General features: G+C 40.2%; 2 protein-coding genes across 3 annotated transcripts in view; one reads left to right on the top strand and one right to left on the bottom strand.

Annotated features, from left to right (window-relative positions):
- Positions 1-19,231, top strand: part of LOC306971170 (serine/threonine-protein kinase N2-like) — a 46,313-nt gene extending 27,082 nt beyond the window's left edge. Inside the window, exons 15-20 of one of the 2 annotated variants that reach the window (XM_079567344.1) lie at positions 7,950-8,012; positions 8,083-8,159; positions 8,735-8,877; positions 13,990-14,097; positions 14,170-14,250; positions 18,787-19,231. In XM_079567344.1, the coding sequence (XP_079423470.1) occupies positions 7,950-8,012; positions 8,083-8,159; positions 8,735-8,877; positions 13,990-14,097; positions 14,170-14,250; positions 18,787-18,990 (676 nt within the window). In that variant the 3' untranslated portion in view covers positions 18,991-19,231. Of the gene's footprint in view, positions 1-7,949; positions 8,013-8,082; positions 8,160-8,734; positions 8,878-13,989; positions 14,251-18,786 lie in introns of both variants that reach the window. The other variant, XM_079567343.1, reaches the window with a different exon arrangement.
- Positions 2,488-3,981, bottom strand: LOC306974309 (nuclear factor 7, ovary-like; the record flags this gene model as incomplete). The annotated part of the gene is made up of 2 exons (XM_079571503.1): positions 2,488-3,432; positions 3,568-3,981. The coding sequence occupies 2 exons, from the start codon at positions 3,979-3,981 to the stop codon at positions 2,488-2,490; spliced, it is 1,359 nt and encodes a 452-aa protein (XP_079427629.1).
- Positions 19,232-25,944: the final 6,713 nt, after the last annotated feature.

The raw sequence follows: 25,944 nt of genomic DNA, 5'->3' as shown, positions 1-25,944 counted from the left end.
CAGCTGGTCAAGTGGTCAAGTAAAGTCCTCGGCCTCAGACCAGTTTGGACTTTCTGCATGATAGACAGTTAGAGAGGACGGCACGAAGCGTCATAACAGACACTGAGCATCCTTTGCACTCAGAGTTTCGATGCCTCCGTCTGGGCGTCGGTTTTTGATGCCAATGAGCCACACAAACCGTTTTAAGAAAAGCTTTGTTCCCGCAGCCCTTTCCTTTATGAACAAGTCGGGATCAAATTGCCCCCGACACGGCTTTTTTATCTTTCGTTACTGTCAAGTGGCTTAAACTTCAGTTGTTTCTGTACCAAAGGCACATCCTGTTAGTATCTGGAGCACTTACAAGCTTTATATTTAAATATGTGTGATGTTTTATCTTTGTATAATGTGCTTTAATGTGTCGACTAGTTCTCAGAATTGCAAGACGAATTTACCCACGGGTACAAATAAATTAACCTAATCTAACCTAACCTTTCCACTTGCAAATTAAGTCTTGTGGTGAGGAATTGTACAGTTGCTAGACAGATGGAATGGATCCTAGAATGGATTTTTAATCCTGTTCCTGCCCGCTCCCGAGTCTCCCGTGAGACTGTCCTCTCGTGTCCTCTCCCCTGGCCTCTCGTGGGAGTCCCAAGGGTCCCAAGAGTTTTGTAAAGGCCACCGCTGAATGCACAACACAGCGTGCCATGCATAACGGCACTTCAAAGGACTTTTCTCAAACCATGCAGAGCTTTAAACACATGATTTATCAAAAATAAAATAAAATACGTAGGTTACTGTTGTAAGAGAGAGCAAACGTGGTTCTTTTGTGCTCGTTAATAGTGAGTTGGCGACGGACACACAGAGTGGATTTCTGACCATGCGCTTTTTCCGCTGCTCCTCTCGTAACTCCCAACCAAGTTTGCAGCAGTCTGTCTGTCACAGGCCATAGAATCGTCTGCAGAAGTGTTTTCCTCTGTGGCGCGCATCACCTCTCTATAGAAATATGATGAATCTGTATTTCTATGCGTCTCGGTGTGTGTTGGCTTCAATGGTTTATCCAAAGTGCAGCACATGGACTAAGGGAGGTTTTGGCAAGTATTGCATTCACCTGCGCCAGGAGAAAACAGCGGGTTTGAGTGTTATTCAGCTGTAATTCCGGTTGGTCAGCGCGGAGCAAGAGCAGCCAGTGAAGGTGCACACAGCGCGGGGATCGAGTCTGCATCATCCGGCGTCCACTGGTGGTGAAGAGTAAAAGGCTGCACTTGTGTCCAGTCGTGACGGCTAAAATTGAACTAAAACTAAATTAAAAGTTTTTCATGAGACTAAAACTATGACTAAAATGTCCAGATATTTTAGCCAACTAAAGTAAGACTAAAATAAAATGAAAGGGAGAGACTAAAATCATCCAAACTTCTATTGACCGTCTGAAAGAACCTCATATCATGTAAATTCTCTGTTAAAGGGACTATAAGGAGTTTAAAAATGTTAAAATTAAGTATTTTCCTCCCCCTACATGTTCCAGCCATGTCCTAATGTGTAGAATGAGCTCAGACCTGTTCACCACAACTGCCTCTAAAATCCTGTACGGTCACTCAAAAATGTGTCACTTCGGCCCGAATTGCCGTCATGCACGAGCTTAATATAGAAGGTGCAGTTACACATATGGCCTGAGGTGGGAGTAGTGAGTATAAAATGGCGAACTTGCTTCCAGCCCCTTTAAAGGATCAGCTCTGAGCTTTGTTCATGTGGAGCAGCTCCATGAAGCAGAGGAACAAGATTAAATATGATTATAATTAATATTATCAATGCAAAGTCGACTAAATTAGTCTTAATTTTAGTCGGGTAAAATTACTTGCAATTTTAGTCGACTAAAACTAGACTAAAATCGAATTACATTTTCGTCAAAAGACTAAGACTAAAACTAAATTAAAATATGTTGTCAAAATTAACACTGATTGATTGTTTATTCCGTGTTCACTGCACATTACATCAACACACGTGACTTTTTTCGCATTATTATGTTCAGCTTTTACAACATTTTAAGATGCATTCAAATATACATGTACTTCTAATAATACCGTACATAATTAAACTCAAAAAGGAATGGGAGGAAGTGTACATTTTATTAATGTGAGGAGCCAATAGCGGGACACTGTAAAACAACATGGAAGCAACAAACAGCACAATGATCCCGGCCAATCCCAGATGCAGCAACGACACATCAGCAATGAGAGCCAGAGCCATCGATCCAGTAAAGCACCAACCTCTCCCCAGTAAGTGACAGGCCACATTCAGTCAGTACAGTCAGCCAAGCAAGTTCACTAGGCCCGAGCGCCAATTGATATCGCAGCGAGTCGGATGCACAATGTACTCGGCAGTGACCAGTGACTAAAACGCTTTTCACAGATAAAATCACAAAGTTCTGTACAAGAGAATAGGTAAATACAAACAATATCCTCTGCCACTAAAACAAGAACAGTAGGCCAGGATGAACACGAGCTGTAGGTTCTACTCTGTCACAGTGATGTTCTTCGGTAAAATCTTCAGAGGAACGTCCTTAAATGTGGATAAATATGGAGCAAGTTCCTCAGTGAAAGACTCTGTGAATGTGTGATGGTCTGTGTTTGTGTCGGGGTCAGTGAAGGTCAGCGTTTTTGTGTCAAAGTCCAGCCTCACTCGGACTCTCTGCAGCTGCTTCGTCACTGAGAGACGTTTCCCCGGGTCTGAGGGAGAAAAGACTGAGTATTTATCATTGAAGAAACGTATGATCCAAACTCTCCCCTCAGTGCGCTCTCTTCTCTGAACAAACCCTCTCACACCCACAAACCAGTGCTTATTCTCTCCGACCTCCACGTCCCAGCTGTGAGTCCCTGAGACAAACCTCTCAGATCCAAGTACACCACAATGATATCTCTCTGGATTCTCTGGGACCTCCTGTTCCTCTCCACGTCTCACTGAGCTCAGATCTTCAGACAGGACAAGTCCAGAGCGTGCAGTGTTTGGATCCAGAAGCACAGGGTAGAAATGCACCAGGCTCTTCATGTTCTTCCAGATGTTGAAGCCCAGGTTGCCCAGATGTTTGACCTGGTCTATCAGAGCTCCTGGTCCCATCTGGGACTCGTCCACCAGGGGGCGGCACTGCACCCTCTGCATTGCTGCAGTCTTGTACTGGAGCAGGAAGGAGGTGTCTGCTGCTCCCAGCTGCTCCTCTGTCTCTGAGATGGTCAGAGACACGGCCTCCATGTCTCTGCTCACGGCCGCCATCATGTCCTTCATCGTCTTAGTCTTCTGCTCCTCTTCCTCCCTCAGAGACTTCATCCTGGACTCTTCCTCCTCCCGCAGGAACTGGTGGAGCTTCTCAAACTGAGCGCTGATCTGTGTCTGAGCGTCTCGGGCCTGGGCCGTGATATGAGCCGCTGAAGACTCCAACTGCGCTCTGCTCTGAGCCAGGACCTGAGGAGAAACATCACGCAGAGTTAGAAAGAGCCGCTCCTCCGTCTGGAGCAGGTGAGGCTGATGTTCTTCTTCTGCAGGAGACACAGCTCCGTGGACACGTTCAACTGACGACAGGAGGAGGAGGTCTCTTACCTTCAGTTTGTCCTGCAGAGGTGTGAGGTCTCTCCTCAGCTGCTCTCTCAGCTCCTGAGCTGCCTCCTCAATGGGTCTGAAGCTGTGGTCTTTGTGAGTCCTGGAGTCTCTACAGACCAGGCAGACCAGGTCCTGATGGTCCTCACAGAAGAGCCGCAGCTTCTCAGAGTGAAGACTGCATTCAGGCTGTGCTGAGAACGTCTCCACCAGGTTCCTCAGGGCCAGGTTCAGTGGAGGAGTCATGGAGATATTACTCTTACAGACCGGACAAGTCTTCAGGGGTTTGTCCTGCCACCAGGTTTCCAAACAGACCTTACAGAAGCTGTGGCTGCAGCTCAGAACCACAGGATCTCTGAAGAGCTCACAGCAGATGGGACAGCTCAGGTCCTGCTGCAGTCTGGACACTGACGCCATGTTGGAGTCGCTCTGAAAACCACAGACAGAAGGGAACACATTTATGGAACAGAGAATCTCAGGCGCTCTTTACATGGCAGTATCCATGCAGTGTCAAGGAATGTGCAGCAGTCCTGGAATATGGCTATGAATATGGCTTTTTATGGCATTTCTGGAGCTTTCTAAAGTAAAACAAGTCATTGCTAATTATTTTCAGGCCGTTATTTGACTAAATATAAATGTGAAAAGCTTCACTACACGACATAATGAGATGAGGAGTTTAGCCAATCAGTGTCAGATCAGGCTGAGATGTGACCGTTCTGAGTTCAACCTGGTTTTATCTTGTTCTCATGAGGCAGAGCGTCTGAGAACGGCCTCTCGCTGAGACACGAAGCTACCTCCTCCAAAGTTTTCAGTGAGGCTGGGTGTCAGACAGTACGATGTGCGTTGTTGTGTCAAAGAAACATGTGTCCGAATCCAACGTACCAACGTTTTGTCGGCATGTAAACAAGTAAGGACTTTAAATCTGATGGTATTGTATTTAATATTCTTAAATCTGTAAATAAATAATTAAATAAATATCTATAAGGTTGTAAAGATTGGAAGAGTTGGACGTGAATAATATCTAGAACAAAGTAGACGGTGTTTGTAAATCTTTAACCCCTTAACTCCCACCTGAACCGAGCATGTTTTCTCCAGTTTGGCTTCACCCCAGTCCAAAAGCTTCTGGAAAAAAGCTGTGAAAAAGCAACAAAACTGAGACGAAAACAATGATGGAAATGTGACAAAAAAGTGAGAAAAAGTTGACAAAAAAATGACGAAAAATTGATGAAAAAGTGGCAAAAATGTCACAAAAAAATGACAAAAATTAAAATAAAAAAAAAAGACAAAAAATTGATTAAAAAAAATTGACGAAAAAATGAAAAAAAAAAAAGACAAAGAAAGTGACAAAATTTGACAAAAAATGACAAAAAAGTTACAAAAATGAGTTGAATACCCAACAAAAAAATGATGGAAAAAAAAATCTGATGACGTGAGGAAAAAGATCCTCTCGGTCCAGGCGGGAGTTAAGAGGTTAAATAAGGCTAAATACTAAACTGATCTAAACAGAGATGGCTCTTCTCTCGGCTCCTGTTGGTTCTGCAGCAGCTTTGGGCAGACGTCAATCAATCAATCAATTGTTTTGTATTGCCCAATATCACAATGGGACTGCACAAACATTAAAGCAATGAAACAAAACAATAAACAAGACAATGTAAAGTTCAGGCAAATGCAAAGTATCCAGGATGTATCCCAGTGTCCCTGACGTTTAGATCCGAAGGTTGGGTAAGGGGGCGGGGCCTGTTGCATTTGTGGAAAGTCCAACAAACAGGAAATAGACGGTAATCAACAAAACGACACAAGAGCAGAATAACAGCATAGTCCGGTTCACTATGTTTAGATTTCCACTGTTCTGGGATTTTCCTCGAGAACAAGAAAACCTTATGGTATAAGCAATGAGAAAAACAACGTTTCCATTTGCCTTTGACATTTTGTAAAATTGTGCAATTATACCATGAAAAATAGGACAAGGGTTCCATTGATTTTTAATTTTTTTTTATTGGAACGACCAAATGGAATTTTCTTTGGAAAGTTTTTTACTCCCCATATAAATGTTATCAACGCTATTGTTGCACCTTTTACTGATTGCTTATTTCATTAAGTTTTCCAAAATGTATAAGCAGCTACAGGCCACAGTTTTCACCTCTGTACGAAGAGTTTTTTCTGCCAAGGGTGAAATGTTTCAGTAACGGAGTCAATCTACTCCAGTGCTGTACTTTAGTTACCGAGGTTCTGTGCTTTACTTGAGGACTATTTGTGTTGAGAACTTGTTACTTTTACTGCGCTCCATTTGAAAAGATAAATGCAACACTTTCTGCTCCGCTACATTTCTATAAAGGCTCCATAGTCCAGAGGAACAGGCGGAGCCTCTCCCCAACACAATCACACTTCCTGTTGTGACTGTGCGGCTCTGAAACTCCCAGCTTGATTCAAACAGAGCTTTTCTCTGACTCAAGACTCACCTCAGTCCAGGCGCTGCACTCTTCAGTCCTCAGAGTCTTCAGGGAGAGCAACAGAGTCTTCACACAAATGTCTGTCTCTCTCTCTGTGTCCTGGTCTGGGATGAGGCGTGTCCAGTGACACAGCTGTGCTTTTTAAAGACACAGATCCTGACTGCCCTGGTTTACAACACATGTGGTGCCTACGTTTGGTGAGCAGGTCTAGGAAAGTTCTGAAGCGCTGAATCCAAACATTACATTGGTTTTGCTCAGTAAGGTCCGTTCTTTACCCTGGGCCAAATGTTGCTGACGGGTGTGTCTTCTTCTCCGTCCTGCTGCTGTCTGATGTTGTAACGCCGGCTTCACGTGCTCTGATAAAGAGGATCTTTTCCAGTTGTGAAGTGGAAATTCCGAGTGCACTGTTGTAGTAAAGTGAAACGTGAACTCAAACACACAATACACTATAAATGGTGCAGTGGTTCTCAACCTGGGGGTCGTGAGAAAAATTTGGTGGAAAAAATATGTACATTATTATTATTTTATGTCTGTGTAGGCTCTCAGTCGTACAGGAGTTGTGTATCTTCGATGAAGGCTCTCGAGTCATTGTCTGGCTCTCGAGTCATTGTCTGTACTCTGTAGTTGAAGTGTAACAGAAGGTTTCTCCTCTTCATCCAAAAGGCTTTGTCAGCGACACTAAAGTTTCCAGCTCAGATCGCAGACTAATTAAAGACCATTGGGAGGTTTAGTTTGGCTGAGTCCCTCCCCTCTATTAACGGCTACTCTCACCTGTGGTAAACACCTTTGTAGTTCCAAGTCATAGCGACCCTATCCTCACCGGAGTTTCAGTCTCTGCTCATTACCCCGCCCCCTCCACCATCAGTCTCATGAACAAAATAGAGCGATGAAGAGCGATAAAGAGCGTCGCCGTTGGATACAGACATTTGGTCGAAATGGTAGAAAGATACAGGACTCCCTGCGCAAAACAATGCAAATTTTGATTATTTCACTAACATAATTATTATTTCACTGCAGTGTTAATTTTGACAACATATTTTATTTTAGTTTCAGTCTTAGTCTTTTGACTAAAATGTCATTTAATTTTAGTTGAGATTTAGTCAAAAAAATCTTTTCAATTTTAGTCTAGTTTTAGTCGACTAAAATTGCAAGTCAATTTAGTCGACTAAATTTAAGACTAATTTAGTCGGCTTTGCTTTTATAATATGTATTATAATCATATTTAATAAAGCTCTTCTGCTTCATGGAGCTGCTCCACATGAACAAAGCTCAGAGCTGATCCTTTGGCAGAGAATTTAAATGATATGAGGCTTTTTCAGACGCTCAATAGAAGTTTGGATGATTTTAGTCGCTCCCTTTCATTTTTATTTAGTCTTATTTTAGTCGACTAAAATATCTGGACATTTTAGTCATAGTTTTAGTCTCATGAAAAACTTTTAATTTAGTTTTAGTTCAATTTTAGTCGTCAAAATGATCACTGACTAAAATTAAGACTAAATATTTTAGTCGACGAAATTAACACTGCTTCACTGGCTTAAAACTAAACAAGATCCAAAATCCCGTCTGCAAAAAAAATGTTTTAACTAATATATCCATCCATCTTCTTCCGTTGCCAGGTCGTGGAAGCAGCCGTCTGCGCTGAGCTCCTAGAATCATTCGGGTGCTCAAACCCCTCCACCACGTTAAGGTGGCGGTTCCAGGAGGGGAACTAATATATCAACAAAACCATGAATGTAAACCTGGCACTAGTTGCCAAAAATATAGGCAATTTTGATCCTTTTAACACATAAAATAACTTATTTTTATATGAAAACATAAAGGAGAGAAAACCCTTTTCCCTCATATTCATGTCAGTGATCTACAGCTTAAGTTTCACACTCATATCTCTGTTTTTCCCCTACTCACCCCAGCTGTGTCTTAATGTGTATTCCACAGGTTTTACTCGGCCTGTGTGGTGCTGGCGTTAGAGTTCCTCCATCAGAACAAAATCATCTACAGGTGAGTGTATACAGAGCCCACGCTCAGGCCGAGTCACTGAGGTCAAACGTCACCTGTGTTTCACCTGCAGAGACCTGAAGCTGGACAACATCCTGCTGGACAGAGATGGATACGTCAAAATGACAGACTTCGGCCTCTGCAAAGAAGGTGAGACATCGGTTACATGTCTACTACAGCAGAGTCCAAGTGGAGGCTGGATAACGGACCCCTGGAGGCGCTTAGTTTAATGATGAGGGAGATGTTACATGTTACAAGCAGTGTTAGGTCACGTTACTCTTCAAAATAATAATAAATATCCATCCACAAACTGACGCACCATGGAAGCTAAGCCTCGCAAACAGCAGCTTGATATCAGTAAATGCATGAATAATAATGTGATGAATCCATATGAGCTTTATTTGTGTATTTATACCAACAAACCACAGCGACAGTCCACATGTAGCATCCTTCAAAACAATGAAACCGCCTTGAGTTCGACCTTAATGTTCAAATATAGAATTCAGTTTGATCTTTTTTTCCTGCTTTTCCTGCTCGGGAAGCAGTGATGAAAAACCACAGATCACGGCCCTGCTGTCGTTCAGATACAGCGCGGGCACAATCTTCATCATTTTGAAGCTGCAAAGTTATCAGTCATAACACTTAAATAAGAACTAAAGTGTGTTCTTGTTATGAATGTGCCACACTGAGTACAAGTGTAATCTGTCATTGTCTCCTTGTTCCAGGGATGGGCCACGGGGACCGCACCTCGACGTTCTGTGGGACGCCTGAGTTTTTGGCTCCGGAGGTTCTGACGGACGATAACTACACCAGGGCCGTGGACTGGTGGGGGCTGGGGGTGCTCATCTACGAGATGCTGGTGGGGGAGGTGAGAAACACGGACAGTACACTACAAAAAGTAAATATCAAGCATTGTCTTAAAGCAGTACTAAGTAACGTGTTTACCTTAATAAATCCTTTCCGTAGTCCCTGTGGGGGAAATACAAGTGTTTATGGGATGATTGGAGGGTCTTTCATCTCCCCCTGGTGTCTCTGGCCAGAAAACCATGTTTGCAACTTGACTGCCACCGGTCCGGAGAAAGCAATACACACTAATGTAATCACGAATTAGAGGCTAACATGCTAACGGGTAAAGCTAACTGCGGGCTAACGTCACTTTAAACAGTATTTACAGCCAAGTTTGAGTGAAAAAAAATATTTCCATTGTATAATTGGATGCACAGTAACCCTCTCTCCCTTCGCCTTTCCTGTCAGCGTAGTATTTACTCTCCAAGACAATTAAAAAGTGAAAAAATCGTAACTTGCTACTACACCTGCAGTTGCGCTTATGGCCTCTAGGGGGAAGAGTTACTTAGTACTGCTTTAAATGACTTGAATTGAGGAAATATATCTTTCGTTTTTCGCTAATTTTGACATTTTTCCTGATCGGACCAAGTTTACTTTGCTTGTTTGAGGACATTTCAGACCAGTTCTAAGGTAAATCTCGCTTGAAATAAGAAAGTAAAATTGCCAATGAGATAAGACCGTTTTTCTTACCCCATTGGCAAAGAAAATTACCTGAAATAAGGACGAAATGTATCGAAACGAGTCAGAAACATCTCAGAACAAGTGAAATAATCTAGGAAAAATGCCCAAGAACAACTCACCTAGTCAAAACAACTAAAATTTGGATTATTATGCTCAAATTGAGATGTTTATACTGATCTAGTTAAATACTTTTTGCAGTGTAGTTGTTACGTGAACCCTTTGACCCCCATTTTAAAGGCTCACTGTGTAACATTTTGTAACATGCCGTTTCCATCAGTGCAAAGTAGGCTCCTAATGACCAGCTCGACACAGAAAATGCTGTTTTGCAGTGGTTAATCAAAGAACAGATTTGGAACCTAGCGTATTTAATTCTCATAATTGGCTGCCTTTAGTCAACATCTCCATGGAGACGAGTTGGAGACGTCCCCTCCCCTCCCACTATAGATACAGACGGCATCTCGTCATAGAAGGGGGCGTGGCTTCACCGAGGGGGAAAATAGAATCTTTAGAGAAACACAATTTTTCACTCTTTTTAACCATTTTCTGGTGAAATATGAACTTATTTACCACACATAAATAAAATCAGGTGTAAATCGGGCCCATATGGATATTTTCTCACAGCAGATTGTTCAGTAGAAGTTAAAAAACGGCAGTTGTAGCTAGTGCTAGCTAACTGTTAGCATTAGCCCGATGCTAACATGTAGCATCATGTTAGCATTCTCCGTTTTTTTATGTATTTATGGGCTGTTGAACCACTTTGCTCCTCTCCATGTCTTTGTATCTTTATGTAGTAGAAAACTATATTCATAATTCTGCATTTGTTACAGTAGTTTTTGAATAATTAAAGAAAGTTTTGATTTTTTCAAAATTGTTTTCCCCTTAACTGTTTTCAAACATGACCATATATGGGCGATTCCAGAGATGCCGTCTTTATGTATAAAGTTACAGTCAGGTCTGAGGAGAGGTGAAACGCTCACAACAAACACACATTTGTTTGTTCTTTTTTTTTTCTTCAATAAAACAATAAAAATATATATTATAAAACAAAATTTGAGTCTATTTATCGGGTGAAATGTTACAGGGTGTGGCTTTAACTAGGGCAGTCACAATATATACTATATCGACTTATCGTTCAATAAAGATAAATTATACCTTTTTGGGTTTGATATTTATCGTCTACATTTATTAGCATTTCTCCCCATTCTTTCTTTGTAAAACTTTGATTTTTCACTGAAGGAAATTCAGTTTCAATATATTTCACGGTTGTTGCAGCTTCTGCGGTATTTTAGGATATGATGATGTCATTTTTATGCCTGAGAGTTGACAGTTTCCAGTATCTTTAGAGTCAATAATATCGTTTATCACAATACTTTCCGGCCTCAATATATCAAACTTCAAATTTGTTGTCGTGACAGGCCTAGCTTTAACCATATCCAGTTCAGCTTTACCCAAATCTAAAAGCTTCTTGACTTGAGCTTACAGACAATAGACCTCATTTGAAAGCTAAGACCTACAAAACTCATCTAAGGTTCCTAGTTTTTATTGTCAAGATTTGGTTATTTTATATATTTATTTATTTTTTAATTGATTGGGAAAACACACATGAATGAACAATCATACAAGTTGTTCACAAATTGTAAATGTGCCAGATTATAGCAAAACTGTTGGTTTACGTCTGCAGTCCCGAGGCAGGTCAAACACGAGATACAATGTACAGTACAGGCCGAAAAAACACTTTTTATGTCTTGGCTTTTCTTTATTTTTAACATTATTAACACACTACAATTCTCATTGAAGGCATTCAACCAGGGGTGGGCAAGTTTTCTTAACCGAGGGCCAATTTTTTTCATTGTAATAAAGACCAAGGGCCGAAGCCGCCAGTTTTAGGTCAGAGTAAAACACTACACTGGAAGAATTACCATCTTAAATGACTTAAAATTGCTTGAATAAAGGTTCTTTATGTTGAATTTGAGTCTTTTTGGACTAATCTAAGATACAAATGCTAATGCCAATGGAACAAGCATTAAACCCACTTTGAAATCAGACAAATGAACTTCTACTTTTAAAAAGATTTGTTTTACATTTTTCACATCAATTATACAATATAATCTGACCTAAAGGGATATTTCAGGATTTTTGACACAGGGCCTCATTTCCTAGTTATCCAGGGTGTTGCTGATTTCTGGAGATATTTTTTTTGTAATTCATACAGTTCTTATGTTTGAAGAGCTTAGTGGCGCTAGGCTAATGCAAGGCCTGACCCGCTCCACAGTGCACCTGAGGCAAATCACTTATAACACCAGACTAACCATATAAATGTCTGTGTCCATAGAATAATTTTTTGAATAAAACTGACGCATTTTGAGGGACTATTTTCTAGCAGATCACTGCGCCGCTGCGTAGCTTATACAAACACAAAGCTGATGTTGTTCAAATATAGCGTATTTTAAATGCAAAATGGTTAAAATTATTCTATCGACACAGACATTTATATGGTTAGTCTGGTGTTATAAGTGATTTGCCTCAGGTGCACTGTGGAGCGGGTCAGTTTAATGCAGGCTGATATCGTAGAAATATGTTAGCCTTGCACTAGCCTAGCTCCACGTAACTCTTCAAACATAAGAACTGCATGAATTACAAAAAAAATATCCCCAGAAACCAGCAACACTCAGGATAACTAGGAAATGAGGCCCTATGTCAAAAATCCTGAAATATCCCTTTAAGAGAATAATGACTTGTTGGCATTGGCGATAAAATGTTTTATCTGATCTAAGACCAGACAAAAACTACTCAAACTTTAGATTGAATCTCTAGTAGGTTTCTGCCATTTCTTCAATAATTTTTTATTTATTTTTTTCCAGTGCACTTTCTACAAATGCCAGAGTTGTACATGATATGACCTAATTGGGTGTATTGACAGTATTTCTCCCATTTAACCTTAAAAATGTGAAAGTACTTTCTGAATTATGTTTCTCAAAATCACCTTGAGGGCCAGAGGTTCTGTGCTGGTTCTGTGTTTATGTTGACATAAATATGGAAGAATTTATGTCAAAAAAATGTTTTGTTTAAAACACAATTCCGTATGTGTTCACTCATAAATGAGCGGCTTCGGTGAGAATCTACCATAGGAACAATTTTGAAATTGAAGGAAAACAAATATACAATCCATTTTAAATTTCAGCTAAAATGAATGCAGGACTGATTTACCTTAAAGTGATGGTTAAGTTGTTTTTTAAAAGAGGTGTAAGTCGGGTATTTTCTTAGATCTGTCGGCGCTGTTCCAAAACTGACCTCCCCTGATGGACGTCACAGTTTGTCCAAATGTTCTTCTGTGTGGGATCTCCACGTCTCCTCTGGTGCGGAGATCCCTCACCGGTGAAGGTTTATGTAGTTCCAGAGTGGGGAGCAGCATTTTATGTTTTAGTGTAATGTAACAGCGATCAAACAAAACATGTCAAAAAAAAGGACGGCTGTCAAAGTTTAAGCTTTAACTCACGATTAATCGACAAAATGATTAATCGCGTTTAATCGCATCATTTGTTTTGACCAAACGCACACACAAAAAAGTCCTTATTTTATTTATATATTTATTGATAAAAAAAAACTATGCTGAATATTTTCTGTTTTCTGAACAGTCATTAAAGTACAAATGATTTCAAGTTTGCCTCGATTAAGGAGAGGTCTCTGTTTCACACCTGCCCCCTGCTGGCCAGCCCTCACACCTGCGCAAGCAAACTGAGCAGCGCGGCCTGATGACATCATCACACAGCGCAACAGTTTGAACAAAAATGCGAAGGGAAAATAATCCCAGCGTCATGAAATACTGCAAGTCTGCTTTGCAAAAAAAAAAAGAAAATGTTTTTTTTGTATCGTTTCGATTATGCTAATTTTGTAATCGTTTAGTGTAATAATCGAAATTGTAATCGCATTTCGATTAATTGCACAGCCCTAACCAGGGGCCTCCAACCTTTTTACAAGAGGACAGAGAGCTACTTATGCATCAAAGAGGCCTATCTAATTGTGCTAAAATGACTTTAATTTTGTCCTTAAACTTTCTGTTCCGAAAAGTTTGCAGATTCTGTTCAAAATGTTCAGCACCAATAGAAATATGAAACTGTGAATATTTGGTTAATGAAATCTAAGCAAATGCTTTAAGGTTTGTGTCGGCCAAGTATTAATAATGAATATAGTTATTAGAGAAAAATGAATCGGCATTAATCGAATTTCACAAGTGTGATTAATCTGTTCTGTATCCATTAACAGCACAAAAAAAAAAAAAACGTGACGAATACGAAATAAAAGTGTGGTGAAAACGTGCCAACAAAAACGAGGAAAGAGCTTAGATCAGTTTTGTCGGCCTAAGCTTTCAAATTAGGCATTACTCTAGCCCAGGTGGTCGGTTCAGGTGGGGGTTAAATGCTGTACAAACGGCGTATTCACGTGTGTGTTTCAGTCTCCGTTCCCCGGTGAAGACGAGGAGGAGGTGTTCGACAGTATTGTAAACGACGACATCCAGTACCCGGCCTTGATCCCCCCGAACGCCGTGGTCACTCTGCAGAAGGTAGGCCGGCCTCCTCAGCGGGACGGACTGTCGGACGAAGGGGAATTAGAAATGTCTCGTCTTGTTTTGCAGCTGCTGAAGAGAAACCCTTTAAAACGCCTCGGCTCCGGAGAAAGAGACGCCAACGAGATCAAAGGAGAGAAGTTCTATGAGGTGAGTGCTGGACGTCGACTGCGAGTGGTTCTTAAACTTTTTACACCAAACGCCATAAGAAACAGGTTTGAAAGCAGGGTACGAAGCATGTCCACTTTTGGGGTCACTTACCAAAAGGACCAGCAGGAGAGTCATTCCCGCATGTTTTACTCACACAGCACTCTCTCTTTTACCGAAGAGCTTAATCCCAGTGTGATAATTACATCAGTAACATCAGCTTGTGTAACTGCTGTAGAATAAGATCTGTTTCTTTCATCCAAAAGGGGGCGGGGACTCGGTAAAGTGTGCGCAGATGTTGCTCCAATCTATGCTATGAAGCAGTCTAATGTAGGGATGCACCGATCCAACTTTTCTCACTTCCGATTCCGATACAGGGGGTTTGAGCGTCTGCCGATATCCGATATTAATCGATACTAAGAGACTTTCTTAACCTCTTACCGCCCGCCAAAACCAAATGCATTCTCTCCTCTTTGCCATTGTCGTCACTTTTTATTTCCCTTATGTGTTTTTGTCACCTTTTTATTGATTGACTGCGGAATTCTTCCGCAGTCAATTATTGGTTTTCATGTTCTTTATTATTATTCCTCTTCCATCTTTTTCCTGATTTTCTAGAGCTTTCAGCACCTTCATGCTTTGTGCAATTTATGCAAGTTATGCATCAAAACGTTCCGCATGTTGAGGAGAAGGGTGCTATTACTTTTGGGACTTCTGCAACTTACGTTTTTTCCGCAATCGGCCAAAATGTCGGAGATTTTTCCCATTGACTTATAATGGGGCTGCCGCAAATCCATGCTTTTCTGCACTTTTTTCTGCATTTTATGCAATTTCTGCACTTTGTGCATGTTCAGCTTCTGCAACTTGTGGGTTTTGAGAAAAAATTGTCCTTCTGCAGTTTTCCAGTTTTTTTATACAGGAGTTTGAAATTTTTGCATTGGTGTGTATGGGGGAATCCAGCCAATGGGGAGACTCCAGGCCTTTCATATATTTGTGCAGCTTCTGCCAATCAAGCACTTTCAACAGTTTGACCAGTTTATGGAATATAAAAGTTTATGCAATATTAATAATAGTAACCACTTTATGGGATTTAACCAGTTAATGCATTTTAAAGCGTTTATGCAACTTAAGAGTTTATGCCATTTAGGATTTATGAATTTTAAAGAGTTTATGCAATTTACATAATTTATAAGATAAGATAAGATAAACCCATTATGCACATTAACCCATTCATGCATTTTACCACTTTATGCAGTTTATACAGTTTATGCAACATGACATTTTATGCATTTTACCAGTTTATGCAAATTAGATTATGCAAATTAAGCAATTTATGCAATTTGAAGAGTTTATGCAATTTCTGCATTCGCTTCCCGCAATTCCGCAGTCAATCGCAATGGCGCAGCCATTGCATTTCTAGTTATTATTCCTCTTCCATCTTTTTCCCGATTTTCTAGAGCTTTCAGCACCTTCATGCTTTGTGCAATTTATGCAAGTTATGCATCAAAACGTTCCGCATGTTGAGGAGAAGGGTGCTATTACTTTTGGGACTTCTGCAACTTACGGTTTTTCCGCAATCGGCCAAAATGTCGGAGATTTTTCCCATTGACTTATAATGGGGCTGCCGCAAATCCATGCTTTTCTGCACTTTTTTCTGCATTTTATGCAATTTCTGCACTTTGTGCATGTTCAGCTTCTGCAACTTGTGGGTTTTGATAAAAAATTGTCCTTCTGCAGTTTTCCAGTTGTTTTATACGAGAGTTTGAAATTTTTGCATTGGTGTGTATGGGGGGAATCCAGCCAATGGGGAGACTCCAGGACTTTCAGCCGTTTGTGCAGCTTCTGCCAATCAAGCACTGAGGCCATTTCAACAGTTTGACCAGTTTATGGAATTTAAAAAGTTTATGCAACATTAACAATTTATGCAAATTAACCACTTTATGGGATTTAACCAGTTAATGCATTTTAAACCGTTTATGCAGCTGAAGAGTTTATGCCATTTAGGATTCATGAATTTTAAAGCGTTTATGCAATTTACATAATTTATGCAAATTAATCCATTCATGCATTTTACCACTTTATGCAGTTTATGCAACATGACATTTTATGCATTTTACCAGTTTATGCTAATTAGATTATACAAATTAAGCAATTTATGCAATTTGAACAGTTTATGCAATTTCTGCATTCGCTTCCCGCAATTCCGCAGTCAATCGCAATGGCGCAGCCATTGCATTTCTAGTTATTCCTCTTCCATCTTTTTCCCGATTTTCTCCAGCTTTCAGCACCTTCATGCTTTGTGCAATTTATGCAAGTTATGCATCAAAATGTTCCGCATGTTGAGGAGAAGGGTGCTATTACTTTTGGGACTTCTGCAACTTACGGTTTTTCCGCAATCGGCCAAAATGTCGGAGATTTTTCCCATTGACTTATAATGGGGCTGCCGCAAATCCATGCTTTTCTGCACTTTTTTCTGCATTTTCTGCAATTTCTGCACTTTGTGCATGTTCAGCTTCTGCAACTTGTGGGTTTTGAGAAAAAATGGGCCTTCTGCAGATTTCCAGTTTTTTTATACGAGAGTTTGAAATTTTTGCATTGGTGTGTATGTGCAAATCCAGCCAATGGGGAGACTCCAGGACTTTCATATATTTGTGCAGCTTCTGCCAATCAAGCACTTTCAACAGTTTGACCAGTTTATGGAATTTAAAAAGTTTATGCAATATTAACAATTTATACAAAGTAACCACTTTATGGGATTTAACCAGTTAATGCATTTTTAAGCGTTTATGCAACTTAAGAGTTTATGCCATTTAGGATTTATGAATTTTAAAGAGTTTATGCAATTTACATAATTTATGCAAACTAACCCATTCATGCATTTTACCATTTTATGCAGTTTATACAGTTTATGCAAATTTGATTATGCAATTTGAAGAGTTTATGCAATTTCTGCATTTGCTTCCCGCATTTCCGCAGTCAATCGCAATGGCGCATTTCTAGTTATTTTTTTGATTCATTTTTGTCACTTTTTTGTTGCTGTTTTTTTTTTTTGCTGGATTTTTGTCACTTTTTTGCTGTAATTTAGTCTTTTTTTTGCTGGATTTTTATCTTTTTTTTGCTGGATTTTTGTCACTTTTTTGCTGTAATTTTGTCATTTTTTTGCTGGATTTTTGTCATTTTTTTGCTGGATTTTTGTCATTTTTTTGCTGGATTTTTGTCTTTTTTTGCTGGATTTTGTCAGTTTTTTGCTGGATTTTTGGCTCTTTTTTTTTGCTGGATTTTTGTCTTTTTTTGCTGTAATTTTGTCTTTTTTTTTGCTGGATTTTTGTCTTTTTTTGCTGGATTTTGTCAGTTTTTTGTTGCTCTTTTGTCACTTTTTTTTTTAGTTTTTGTCATTTTTGTCGCTGTTTTGGTCACTTTTTAGCGCTTTTTTGTTGCTTTTTCATCCTCATTTTCTTTTCGTTTTTTTATCGCTGTTTTGAAGAAGCTTTTAGATTTGGAGAATTTGGAGAAAACATGTTCAGGTGGGAGTCAAGAGGTTAAAAGTGGCTGCTGTGAGTGAAAAAGGGAATGTTCCTTTTCTCCATTGTGAGATTGATTAAGTCTTATTTTCTCTTACAATTCAATTGTATCTATTTTGTAAATAATAAACTAGGCCTAATGGAAAAACATTAAACAAGGATCACTGGACTTTTCTGCACTAAATATTCTTGGGTATAGAACAGGCTTTAAGTTACATTAACCTCTTACCGTCGCCCTTAACCGAGGGCATTGTCTCCAGTTCAGCTTTACCCAAATCTACAAACTTCTTGACTGGAGAGCAATAGTGTAATGCCTCATTTGAAAGGAAACTGCAACTTTTTTTTTGTTTTGTTTTTTTGTTGCCACAGTTTTGTCACTTTTTATTTTGTCATTTTTACTTTTCCGGCACGTTTTTGTCGCTCTTTAGCGGCTTGTTTTTTGTCATGTTTTTTTTTCCACTCTTTTGTAGGTTTTTTGTTGTGTTTTCGTAGGTTTTTTGGTCACTTTTTCGTCGACCTTTCATAATCTTTTTGTTGTTATTTTGCTTTTCTGGCACATTTTGGCTTTTTTGGGCACGCTTTGTTGTTGTTTTTTGTCTCTTTTTTGTCACATTTTGTTGCATTTTGTATTCTTTCGCAGCATTTCGAAGACTAAAACACAAACACTTGACCACACCTGCAGCCACCGATTTTATTTTATTACTTTAGATGAGCCACTTTTAGTTTCTGTCCCAGCTTTGATTAGTTGCCGTTAGCATTAGCTCGCTGTTGCTAGCCACGGCCTTTTGCGCGACGATTAAAGATACATTCGTGAAGGTTCAAACGCACAAATTCTCCAGGTTCAAAATCATTAGTTAGACTTTGTATCGGTTCAGCATTGAATATTTGATATCCGATATTATATTTTATTCAGCATCGGCTCCGAAAGCTGACACCAGTGTTGAATCTGTGATCCCTAGTCTAATGGTTGTGCTTGTCTCCAACTCTGTTCACATGTGACGCTCTTTCCTCGGGCCCCCAGACTCTGGACTGGGACGCGCTCCTGCTGAAGAAGCTGCCGCCCCCGTTCCTCCCGGTGATCAAGGCGTCTCTGGACGTGAGCAACTTCGACAGCGACTTCACGGCTCTGCGGCCCGAGCTCTCGCCGCCCTCCTCTCCCTCCGCCCTCACGCCGCAGCAGCAAGACGCCTTCAAGGACTTCGACTTCTGCGCGGTCCACGGATAAGACACGCATGGACCAGGGGGAGATACAGGGGGGGAGATGGGGGTTACAAAAGCCTGGCCAGTCCACGAGTTTCTAAATGTATTCTGTGACGAGAGAGTGCTGCGTTTCCGAAATCAGTACCGCGCGGGATTCCTTTCATGTCATCCAGGAATCTTTCCGTCGTAGTAGAGCTGTTCGACTGGGCTGGGTCGATTGAGTTGAGAACGTTTCGCCTCTGGGCTTCTTCACACTCACGCAGCGGTGGTCAGTAAACCTATAGTTTTCCCACAAGTAGCTGCCTAAAAACGTACTCTTAAATACAGACATGTCCGACAGACAGCTTTGAATGTCCTCCAATGAAACTAGCTTGATTCACAGAAACCGTAAAGTCGATAGCACTCCATTGAGAGAACAACGTGGAAGAGGGATGACACGGGAAACGAGAGATCGACCGACAAATCGGCCCGATATTTGGAGATTTTACAATGTCAGCCGATCTAGCACCGGAAAAAGCCGATATCTCTGGGACCGAAAGTGATAGAGAGGCAACTCCTTTGGCCTCAGGGAAACATCACGATGAAAATTGGTTAGCTACAACTTTGTTAATCATTTATGCTGTACATCAGGGGTAGGCAACATCCGGCCCGGGGGCCAAATTCGGTCCTCCAGCATGAAACCTTTGGCCCTCAAGAGAATTTTGAGGACTAAATACGTGGAAAGGACTCTAAAATGTGGAAAATACTGTCAATATTTTTACATTTCCCAGCAAAACACCCCATTAGATCATATATTATGTGCATAACTTGGCTACAATAGTGAGTTTCGGCCCTTGTTTCAGTTTCAGTTTAGTTTATTATGAACATACAGTAAAAACATTTACACATTCGTTCATGGAATAATGCATATTCATAAATGGGACACCCTTGAAGCAACAGTTTATAGCTTATATATGGGGCCCAAGATAAGACACAATATTAAAAACACAAACATATATTCATACATTAGCAACCTAGGAAACATTACCTTTGTTGCCTATTACCTTCCAAACCTATAACTAACCTTACCTACTCTAATCTAAAACTACCATATCTTACTTTTATTACTTTAGCAATGCATCAATTTAAAGGAATAGGCCACCGTTTTTACATACTAAGATATGTTCTTACCTCACTTTAGTCGAGTTAATATATCCCCGTATGGTCTTTGTCCGTGCGCTCTGCCAGGCAAACGGAGCACATACGCAGCCTCTCCCACATGTCACATAGCTCCGAAAAAGCTCACGATAGAAGCTACCAAGCTCTTCCACGTGTTCCCTATTTAAATAAAGTTACGTGAAGTGTTTTCATGCGAAGTATATTTACACAGAAATGTAACATGTCGATTTTATAAGCAAATAAAAAGGGGGACTATATTGTGAGGCGTAATGATACGAGGAGCACAGCGTCCGCGTAGTAACTCCTAAAGACTTCCCCCGCTCACTTCCGTCAATAACCTTTAGGAGTTACTGCGCGGACGTTTTACTCCTCGTATCATTACGCCTCACAATATAGTCCCCCTTTTTATTTGCTTATAAAATCGACACGTTACATTTCTGTGTAAATATACTTCGCATGAAAACACTTCACGTAACTTTATTTAAATAGGGAACACGTGGAAGAGCTTGGTAGCTTCTATCGTGAGCTTTTTTGGAGCTATGTGACATGTGGGAGAGGCTGCGTATGTGCTCCGTTTGCCTGGCAGAGCGCACGGAGAAAGACCAGACGGGGATATATTAACTCGACTAAAGTGAGGTAAGGACATATTTTAGTATGTAAAAACGGTGGCCTATTCCTTTAAAAGAGTACACACTATATGCTCACACACATTGGGACATACTACCATCAGACAAAAGTTTTTAATTATTTATTTGTATTTATCTATTTATTTATTTATTTAAATGTTTTTTTGTTTTTTTATTTATTGTTTTTAGAGGTCCAACTAGGGTTTATTGTATTTTCCTAGAAGCTCAATTTTTAATTTCTTTTTTTTAAATGGCCAAAGATGTAGCAGTTTGCACCTTGGTGTTTTGGCACTGAAGAAAATCAGCCCCCCATGACCCAAACTTGCCCACCCCTGCTGTACATCATTTTGAAGCACAGAACCTGGAGAATTCAACCGGTGAGTTAGTTTGAACCTCCGCCATTGTATTTTTGATCAGCGCGCAAAATGCAGCGGCTCGCGGCTAAGTATGCTAATGCTAACGGCCGCTAATCAAAGCTGGGACGTAAACTATGATTGAATCATCTAAAGTAATCATCATCGGCCAGTGCTGGAGAGGCCAAGTATTTATTTCCAGGATTATAGACCATGACATTTGGAGATATTTGCCAAAAATATAAGTGAAAAACATTGTCCGAGCATGTCCGCATCGGCCAATGAAAACCCCCCCCCAAAAAATCGGCATTGGCCTTAGAAAAACCTGTATCGGTCGACCTCTAATTGCGAGCAGGCATCGTCGTCGCCCAGTCAAATGGATGTAACCAGGAAAATGGCGCACCGATCACACCCTTTGACCCGCCCTGGACAAATGTCAGACATTTAGAGAATCCTGGTACCAAACTGACTCTGTACAGAATACAATAAGAAAGTCAAATGACTGGCCTGGTCTCTGTATTCATAATGGAAATGAGCATGAAGTGTGCAGGTGCATCTGGATAAAGGAGAGTAAGGTGAAAAAAGTGAAGTTATTTTAGTTGTTAATTCAATATGTTAAACTCCTACCATGACTATTTGGACATTCACTCAGTCGAACCATTTCAGGCGATGCGGTGTCAAATATCAAGGCCAACTGCTGAAGTGAATTCACTTTTTCCGCTGTGTTTAGAGTTTGAGATGCACGTGTACAAAGAGCATTCACCAAATCTAGAGTTTGGCTTAGTTTCCACTGAGTGTCACTTGAAATATCGACAAAACCTCCTCCTCACGCTGTTAAAACACAAGACCAAACTTTGACGTTGTGCAATGTTTGTTCATGCCTGACCTCTGGCTCAGTGGAAACGTAGCTGCAGAGGTGTTTTAAAAAAAGCCGAATGAACAGGTTAAAAGCAGGTGTCTCCCTCCTCACAGTCAAAGCGTCTGGTGTAAAGTCGCTTGCTTCGTGGCCTTCGCTTCATTTCAGTTCGACGACTGTAGATTTTAGCTCTTCTATGCATCACTGTGACAGACGCGCACTGCCTTGGACCAAAAAAAGGGGACAGTGGTTTGTTTTACCTTGACAAATCCGATAAATATCTTGACGTGTGGAATAGCAAGGTGCACGGCGTGGACTTTGGCTCCCTCTTGTGGTCAAAGAGGAGGTTTCAAGCCGAGACCGACTGAGAGTACTCGTCTAGATCAAGTTTACTGATCCACAAGGGAAATGGCTTTGTTACGGTTTCTCAAATAGGAATCTTGCAAACCAAAAAGTGAAATTAAAATGGACAAAACTGAGGCTAAACAGAGGAGAGATCCAGAAAAGTGGCCACGATGTAAGCGAGGTTTATGGAACGAAGTCTAGCTTCCGATGAAATGATTTTTTTCCCCCCTCCTTCAGTAAATTGTAAAAGCAGACACTTGTGAAACACACACCTGAGTGGACCTGAAAGCCGCTCCGTGTTTGCAAATTAAAAATGAGGGACAGAAATTGGTCAAAGTATTGTCACCGGTGATTCTGATTAGCGCCTGAGATTAAGTTCAAATTGCAGGCCCAGGTTCTCAATTGTATGAGATCTATTACATTTGTAAAACGTTAAAAACCTACAGACGATCACTTTAAAGTTGGCAAACAATAAAACCAAACAAAGTGAACACACCAAAAATTAGGTATAGGGCGTTAAACGTGTTTAACATGAATATCCATCCATTCTTATGCTTTATCCAGGGCCAGGTCACAGGGGCAGGTTCTCTCGACGTGAAGGAGCAGAGGTTATAAATGCTTCTACATGAGGCAAATTTAACAATAATGAAATATAATAAAAACGCAGGGTGCTCAGAGACGTCCAAACCAGGCCTAAACTGATCTGTCCGGGGTCGACAGTGGCGCAGTTGGTAGAGCGGGTCGTCTCATGATTGAAAGGTCAGGGGGTTCGAATCCCAGCTCCTGAAGGTGTACACTGTCGTTGTGTCCTTGGGCAAGACACTTCACTCCAGTGTCTGCGTACATCGGTGTATGAATGAGAGAGTGAATGGGTGACCTTTCTGTAAAAGCGCTTTGGGCCTAATGAAGGTAGAAAAGCTCTATATAAGTTGAGACCATTTACCATTTAAATGTGTTACAAATTTAATATATATTCCCTAAAATTGTCCGTCTAATTTCACCTAACGTAAATAATAGTTTTTTCCAAAGATTCTTTTGAAAGTGTGTTCTCGAATTCCTCATTTTACAAACCGGGAGTGGCTTTCTGGTCCTCAGGCAGTCTGTTCTGGAGCCAACGCTGAATCAGGAGCAAGTGGAGGAACTTGATGATTGTTTGTCACTCTTTCCTCGCTTTGCAGTCTTACAGACTATCACGCAACCTTATTGTAAATGAAACATTTTAAGATTGATCAAATGTAAATACACTCGTGTCAGGTGAGGCCTTGAAGTTTAGAAAGACGGGCCAATTACCATTTCCCTTCTGGAACAATAATGTCTACAAATACAAAGATGATATCAGGCCAGGAATGACCCTTTGACGACATTTGGATTAAAAACACTGATTCACTCTGCACTGAATTGGGACTAAACCTCAGTAAATTAGCTCCCTCCATCCATATCCGCCATTACTTTTAACCTCAATCTTTTCTTTTCACCTTTGCTATTCCACATATCAACATTTTCACAGAAACCCGACCAATCCTTATGGAGTTCTACTGATTTACTTCATTTTATAACCAAACTGAACTGTGTTTGGCTTGTAGCAGCTCCTCACACGTCACTAGAAACGCATGTGCAATGTCCTTGTGCACTAGCAGAACACTATATCTATACTATACCCACATTTAGCTTGAATAGAAGAAGCCATATAGAAAATATATCGACATCTCGCTGTGTATTATAAAAAAGATAGCCATATTAATAGCCAGAGAAAATTATATATGTTTTTTTTAATTAGCAAAACATATTCTGTGATAAAAGATTATACTGTTATCAATGTGCAATAAATGAAAATGTAGCTTAGAGACGCCCAAAGACATTACTGTGTGTGGCATTGTCTTCCATCAGTAAAAGAGTCATATGTTGAAAATAAGGTTTATCGTTTACAAATATTACGCTTTCTATTTAAATCATTAGTTTTAGCAATTAGAAATGTGGTCAAAATGGGTTGTTTTAGTTGTTTGTTAGAAAGAGAAATGGAAATAGGTTTTGCAATAGTTCCAAGGAAAGGGCCAAAGAAAGAAGGGATTTTGTTTTTTGGGGGGGTTTAGGGGGGAAAAAACCGGAAACAAAATTCTTCCCCATTGTGAGAAAAGAGTAGGTATTCTTGTGGAACGGTTGTAGGTACAAATGCTGGGTGCATTTCTGTGTGGAGTTTGCATTTGAACTTTTTATTTTACTAGGAAAGTCTTCTGAGATTCTCCATTTGGACAACAAAGGTGTAGAACAGAGACACAAATCTACTTGAGTATCCACGTTCAGAGGTACTTTGCAAGTGTACGTGGAGTATTTGGATGAAGAATTGTGCTGCTGCTACACGTCCCAGATTGAATGAATCTGCGGTTTTCTCGCTGATCAGAACTACTTCAGCTATTACTGCAAATGGTGGCCCAACCAGCTATTAAAGATGCATTATGTAACTTTTTATGTGGAAAAAAAAGTTGATATGTGTGTGTAGGACGCTCCAGGATCAATTGTTTGGAAGGTTTTCACTGTTGATGGACCAGAAAACCTCCAAAGCAAGCGATCCTGGAGCGTTGTAGAGGCCACCATGACCGTAAATAGAGGCACCACCAAAGTTGCATGATGCACCTTTAAGTTCAGGGGCATTTACTTTTTTCACACAGGGCCAGAGAGGTTTGAATTTTTCCCTCTTTGTGATAATCATTTGGAAACTGCATTTTGTTTCGACTGGAAATGGGTTTGTGTGATATAAAAATGGACTCAAAATGAATTAAGAGTGAAAAATATAAACAAATGAAATTGTTGAAAGGGCGTCTATTTTTTCATTGTATCGTTTCCACAATAATCCCTTTTTTCTTTTCCCCTCAAACTTGTTTCTTGTGCCACACGATTCCCTTTATATCTCACAATGGTAATATAGAGACTCGACTAAAACGCACTGCCCCCTTGTGGTTAACGTAAATATCTCGGCACCAAAACAGAAACAAACAAAAAAAGAAAAGTCCAACAGGGTGAAAATATGTAAAAAATCTATCGCAGGTTAGTTTGTATTCCCTTTATCGATTGCGGACCACGATCTCTGGCAGCGCCACCTTCAGGTTGTGAAATGGCAATACGTTTGTAAAGAGTTAACTGTTTTCTCTTGATGCTTCCACTCGCTCCTTCTTTGAGAGATGTCAGTAGCACTTTGTTTTGAAGCTGCTCGTGTCTGAAACGTCCTACGTGTTATAAATGTAGCCGAACACGAATGTTTAATCTGCCTCTTCGTGAAAACGACCATCACTACGCTCTTCTATGTAAACTGCAATAAAACATGTAATAAAGACACGTTTGTACGATATATATTGGACTCTGCCTGTGTTTCAGTTCATAAGTGAGTTCGTAAGTAAGTTTATAAGTTCGTAAGTAAGTTCGTAAGTAAGTTTGTAAGTAAGTATGTAAGTTCATAAGTAATTTCAAAAGTAAGTTTGTAAGTTTGTATGTCCATGAGTAAGTTTGTAAGTTCATGAGTGATTTTTTTAAGTAAGTTTGTAAGTAAGTTCATAAGTAAGTTTGTAAGTTCATAAGTAAGTTTGTAAGTTCATAAGTGATTTTTTTAAGTAAGTTTGTAAGTTCATAAGTAAGTTTGTAAGTTCGTA

The sequence above is a fragment of the Gobius niger genome (genome assembly GCF_951799975.1).
Source record: "Gobius niger genome assembly, chromosome: 1".
In the NCBI taxonomy this organism is placed as follows: domain Eukaryota; kingdom Metazoa; phylum Chordata; class Actinopteri; order Gobiiformes; family Gobiidae; genus Gobius; species Gobius niger.
This window is presented reverse-complemented; position numbering and strand designations above follow the sequence as displayed.